Source organism: Stegostoma tigrinum, chromosome 5, assembly GCF_030684315.1.
Source record: "Stegostoma tigrinum isolate sSteTig4 chromosome 5, sSteTig4.hap1, whole genome shotgun sequence".
NCBI lineage: Eukaryota > Metazoa > Chordata > Chondrichthyes > Orectolobiformes > Stegostomatidae > Stegostoma > Stegostoma tigrinum.
In genome coordinates this window covers 83,382,270-83,388,269 of record NC_081358.1, presented here as the reverse complement: position 1 = coordinate 83,388,269, position 6,000 = coordinate 83,382,270, and the positions used below count along the sequence as shown (strand labels likewise).

At 43.5% G+C, this 6,000-nt stretch overlaps 1 protein-coding gene across 4 annotated transcripts in view; it reads left to right on the top strand.

Moving 5' to 3' along the window:
- The first annotated feature begins 2,155 nt into the window (after positions 1–2,155).
- snx16 (sorting nexin 16) overlaps positions 2,156–6,000 on the top strand; it is a 37,629-nt gene continuing 33,784 nt past the window's right edge. Inside the window, exons 1-2 of one of the 4 annotated variants that reach the window (XM_048529546.2) lie at positions 2,156–2,275; positions 4,689–5,141. In XM_048529546.2, the coding sequence (XP_048385503.1) occupies positions 4,767–5,141 (375 nt within the window). In that variant the 5' untranslated portion in view covers positions 2,156–2,275; positions 4,689–4,766. The other 3 variants (XM_048529543.2, XM_048529545.2, XM_048529547.2) reach the window with 3 other exon arrangements.

The following is a 6,000-nucleotide window of genomic DNA, read 5'->3' as shown; positions in this document are numbered from 1 at the left end:
TTGGTCTCCACAGCCAATGAGTTCCACAGACTAACCACCCTCTGGCTGATGAAATTCCTCCTGATCTCAGTTTTACTGGGTCATCCTTTCACTCTGAGGCTGTACTATCAGGTCCAAGTTGCTTCTACTAAGTGACAATATCTTCTCCACATCCACTCTCTGTAATCTACAGATTACAATGAGATACCTCCTCATTCCAAATTCTATCGAGTAAACACCCAGAGTCCTCAACTGCTTCTCATATGACAAGCCCTTCTTCTCTGGGATCATTCTTGCAAACCTCCTCTTGATCCCCTCCAATGCTAACATGTCCTTCCTTAGATATCAGACCCAAAACTGCTCACATACTCCAAATACAGTTTCACCTGAGCCTTATTGCAATCAGTAAAGTGCTTTATCATACATAACATACAATGCAGCAATATTTCCCTCATTGCACGGCATCCTTGAAAGTTCCACAAGTTATGGACTGTTTCTGGCCAGCATTGTCCTCTTTTTTAAAAAATTAATACTGCTAACTTCTGCACTACTGAAATGTCAGTGCAGGCTTAATCAGCTCCAACGGTATGGGGCAGCATTTGAAGCCTAAGCACATTCACTGAATCCACAGTTATGCAAAGGAATCCTTCCAAATTAAATGTAACTGAAGTCTGAAAACCCATACTTCATGTACTTGCTTCTTCATTGCCCTTACATCCCGCAAAAAAGGATCACGTGCTTTCACCCATCAAAGTGATACTGACTGCGTTACCCCAGGTGTTGTCCCAGCCATTATTCAGTCATACTGTGCATCCAAAGAACAGTAAGTAACAGCAGGGAACACAGCTAATGGTGGATACTGTCAGCAGCAGGCACTACCTAGTTGCCTAATTTCTCCTCCTTGTACCATGCAGCACCCTAACATCATATTTCTACTTGTCTCCCCATAAGAAGACCTACCAAACTGAAATTCATCTCCTATTGTCCTCTTTGCCTTACTGATACCCACTCTGATTCTCTATGCCTTGTGAAGGTCACAATAGTGATCGCTGCCAATATACGTGATCCTAATCTGTAAATAAGGTGCCTGTGCCTGCACATAGTGTCCTTGCAGCAGACTTTCAATTCAAATTGTCAGTGTGATGTGCAATGCAAGCCTGTATTTCCTAAGCACCCTACAAGTTGATCTGTAGAATTGCCATCGTGCGCGAGAGTTTTCCAAATGCCAGATGCCAATGTCCATGGTTGAGGGAAACATACGGCTGATGCAACAAGCTGAACTTGCTGGTTATCCACTCAGAATTCTATATCAAAGTTGTTTGACATCGAGTTTGTTGGAGGCATGACAGGAGGCTGAATATTAATGAACAGTGACATTACAAAGGTGTTCTACAAGCAACAATTTCCCCTAATTGCCATCAAGCAACTGTGCATTGAGAAATTTGCCTAACCACATGGCAAAAGCCTTAAAAAAAAGTGCAATTCTCCCACCGTCAAGTAGGCCTCATTGGACTTCTTGTCCAATTCTGCCACAAATCTCATTGGAGCTCAGGCTGCTATAGGACCTCATGCAGAGGCACTGGAGAAAGCTGCACCAAAATTTCAATGGTTGATAGCAGGTCACTATCTAAAGGAACATACTTATCAAGAAAGGATTAACAGGCTAATGTTCAAATATATGAACTAGGGTGCAGGAGTAGGAACAAGATTTGGGCCATTTTGACATACTGGGGTCCAATTTTACTCCAAAACCTAGGTGTTCTGAAGAAGAGCCACAGGGGCTAAAGCATTGACTCTGTACTCTCCACATATACTGCCACACCCTGCTGAGTTTCTCCAACCATTTCTGTTTTTTCACATTTCCAGCATCCACAGTTCTATGTCAATTATTTGTACAGCTGCTTCACGGCAAAACTGAGTATCACATGGGGCAGTGTTCCAGTAGTTTAAGTACAATTTATTATGGCAGACACCTGGTTGAACGTGTTGCTGGGGCCTGCTAGTCCCTTTTCCTTGCTCAATTGATAAATAGATGCTTTACACGTTCCCATAACATTCCTCTCGCTTGCTCTTGGCTGTGTTCGGATTCCTGGAGACGCCAAGCTAACTTCCGGAAAACTGACAGCGCTGTCGTTGATATCCCTTTCCCCCAGCTCCAAGTTGTTCTTTCCAGTAGGAGTTTTAGTTCATGAGCAGTCAGCAGTTAACCTCCTGGGCTGTCTGAAGCTGCAGGTCACATGGTGAATGGAGCCGCCCGCTTCCCGGTGTTCTCAGTGGAGCTGATTTGCCTGCAGGGGTAAGTATGGTGTGCCTGCATGATTGCCCTCCTTCTCCCTGGTGGAGGGGTTGTGTCTTTTCCCCCCTCTGTCTCTGTGGGAGGTGAGGGTGTTGTAATAATAACTGCGGCTGGAGGGGGTCGGCTCGCTGGCTGCAGGCTGGTCGCGTGACACTGTTTGCATCAACTGCCAGGAGGGGGGGCCGCGCGCCGCTCAGTGAGCGGGGGAGGGGTGTGAGCAGCGGGCGCGCGCCGCTCTGGTAGGGGAGAAATGGGTGAGGCGGGAGAGCGCACCGCTCTGGGGTGGGTGTGGTTCTCCGGGGTAGGCGGGGGCGCGTGCGCCGCTCAGTTCGGAGCGTGGTGACCGGGAGCCGGTTTGACCCGCGGCCTCACAGTGGAGGTGCAGCCGAGAGCAAATGGCGTTTGTAAAAACTGGTCAGTGAATTGGAGTTGGATTCGGAAAATAAAAGAAGCTTTGTTTCGGCGGTTAGATGATCCGAGTTTAATGTCTGTCTGCTCAGGATTAGGGCTTCATGACACTAGGATTGTAGCCGAGAGTGAAGGTATATAACACTGAGCAATACGCTGTATTGTAGACTTTAAACACACTATAATGCACACTCACCTTCAACACCATGTAAACACAAACGTTAACGCCTCTGTTTTTACAAACATGCGCAGGTCCCGTGGTTGGGAACAAGCCTAATTGGCCTATATTTCGGCTGTCCTTTACAAATGAGGAGAAACAATAGCAAGGATTTTATGTTTGGTGGCTGGATTTAACTATCGAGAGCTTTAGTGTGGGCGAAACTATTTACACGGCTTTGTGGTGTAAGAGTTTCATGCAGGTCGGGGGTCTGTGGGAAGCTGATGTTCCCGTTTTAAGTAATGAGGGCTTCTCTACTTGGACGGCTTGCTGACAAAATGCGCTTTGGTGCTCAGTCACGAATGTGGATATATTGAAGCTCAGTTTTGGTCCACTAGTTGCACTCTGTCATTTGCATTGGCAAGTTGTTGGCTCAAGTTCCTCTGAGACGTGAGTACTGAATCCAAACCGACACTTCAATTCACATGTGCCAAAGGCCCGCATCCTTCTGTTGAGACATTTCAACCAGTGTAGCCCGTTGGCCAAAGCTGGCCATGGCCTACCCTTTTCATCTGCTCCTGCAGTTAAGGATCTGGTCTATACCGTTCCACCATTGGCGAGAGTAACTGTTGAATTCCCCCTGATAGTTATTCCTCAGATGACATTACCAAAGTAGATCATCTGGTTCTGGAGCTTGCTGTGTACAAGATGTTTCCCCACTTTTCCTAAACTACAACATGTTAAGACAGGTTCATAGACTGCAAAGCATTTTGGAATGCACTGAGGTGACCAAAGGATTGCTGTAAGTGAGAGTGCTTTGCTTTGAAAACTGGAAAAAATAACCTGGCATGTTACCCAATTCTGTCTGATGAATAGCTCTCTGATGAAGAGTCTAAGCCCAAAATGTCAGCTTTTGTGCTCCTGAGATGCTGCTTGGCCTACTGTGTTCATCCAGCTTCACACTTTGTTATCTTCTGTTACCCCATTTGCTGCTTTGTTTGTAGGTCTGGTTTATCTCATGATTTCTTAAGAAGTAAATTATCACTACTTGAGGGTGTAAATGTTGGATATGTCATCATCCTCTCTTACTGTGGACAAGTATGTTGTTTCATACATTTCTGCAACAGCAGAGATTCATTATGAAAAATGCTGACAATTTGCCTGTGAAAAGTAGTTTAAATGGCCTTCAGTAAAGGAGATGGGGAAAATGACTTCGAATCAGATTCCTTTGCTATTTTCCTGTTGTGCATAAGTTTATTAATAGCATAGTTACATCAATTCATTGGCTACTCATGAGCTACAACAGTTGTTTTACTGCTCATGTATTGTCGCAAGATTTTCAATCAACCTCACTTTTACATTGAAGAAGCGGGTAGCAAAATGTATCTGTTGCTCTGACTTAAGTCACCAAGCTCAAGAGTTGCTTTCTGTGACGTGTGCAGTAATTTCTGGTATTTGTTCTTGGGCGTAGCAAAGTATCTGATTCTCAGTAACGTTGTTACTTCTACTTGTCTGAGACATGGCTTTTTGAGACCAAAAGTACCCATGTTCCTCCTAACTTACAATCTAATGCTTGTGTCTCCACCACATTTAGCATTAGTTGTAGAAAAGAGAGCTTAGTCTTGTAACTACATATAAAATGCTAAGATAAAATTTGTTTTAATCCTAAGGATTACTGATTATTGAAAATGGTTATATGTGGATGGACACTGGTAGGTTTGTTATCTGTTCTTTTAGGCCCCTATGAAATCAGTACAATTTTAGTTAGTGTGCCGTTGGATACTTGCAGTATAATTTCAGATATCAGAAATTAATAATGCTTTATTATTTTTCTTCTCAATTTTGTAGGTTGAAAGGTCAACTTCGTTTGCCTTCTCTTATGCCTGGCAGGAAGAAACTGGTTCCAGTAAGTGTGCCACTTGAAGGATGACCACTTCGTTTGTCCCTGTCCCCATACCGGTTGGGACTTCTGGAACAGCTACAAGTAGAAGTCGGAGGAGTTCTTCACTTCAGTCTATAGACAGTGTATCCACTGGTTCAAATTCTTCAAAAAGTCAAATTAGTGATGTGCATTCAGGTGCATTTCGAAAAACAGTTACATCTGAGCACTTAGCTTCCACAAACTCAACAAATAATAGTCCTTTGCTACGGACTAAGCTCAATGGTGCAAACACATCTATTGAATATTCTTCCAAACCTGTGGAATCTGAAAAAGAGATTGAATCAGCAAACTGGGAAGAGAGACCTCCTACACCTACTATGTTGGGATATGAAGTAATGGAAGAAAGAGCAAAATTTACAGTAAGTCATACTTCTATTGATGTTTATTAACGAATTTCTTTGTTTCTTGCCAGATTCAGTTAACACTAACAAGGCACACAGTCACAAACTACAGTCTACTCTAGCCACAGTTGTCCAGACAGTATGGAACATTTGGGTCTCCCTTCTGTGACTTCAAATTGATGGAACAAATGGCTCACTTCATCTGAAGTTTAACTTTCTGAACGTAATTAGTCTAGTTTTGGGCGTTCACTGTAGATTCACAGTTTCAGTATTGTTTCTTTGTCTGCTAACTCGCAAAGCCTGCTTGTTTTTGCTCGGACATCTTTTAAAAATAATTGCCATTGCTCTGACTTCCTCTGGTTTGCACTTCATCAGACATGGCAGTTCCCCAGGGCTCCCCACCTACTTTGACCACACAGATAAATCAAAGAAATAAGAAACGAAAGTAGTGCTTACACAGGCAGAATAAAGTTTGGTATCATTCCATTTTTTTCTTTGTCCTGTTTGTATTATTGGATAAGTATGGGAGCTTGGGGATATTTGAGTTGTTTTCACCAGCAGTTAAATTCCACATAAAATCCCAGGCAGAATTAACACCAACAAGGTACACAACCACAAACTCCGTCACTCTTGTCACAACAGTTCAGATGGCCTGGAATCTCCAGAGTCTCCCTTCTCTGACTCAAAAAGGTCTCATGGCTGTGGCAACAGTGAAACAGCAACAATTAGTCTTGTCAAATTCACAATCTCCTACCCTTCCTGGCTTTAACTCTGATGTGTAACACATGGTAAAACACAGACCTACTTCAATGCCAGGACCTGTTCCATTCAGGGAAAATATTGCTCGCTTCCTCTCTACAGAAAAGTATTGTGTTCT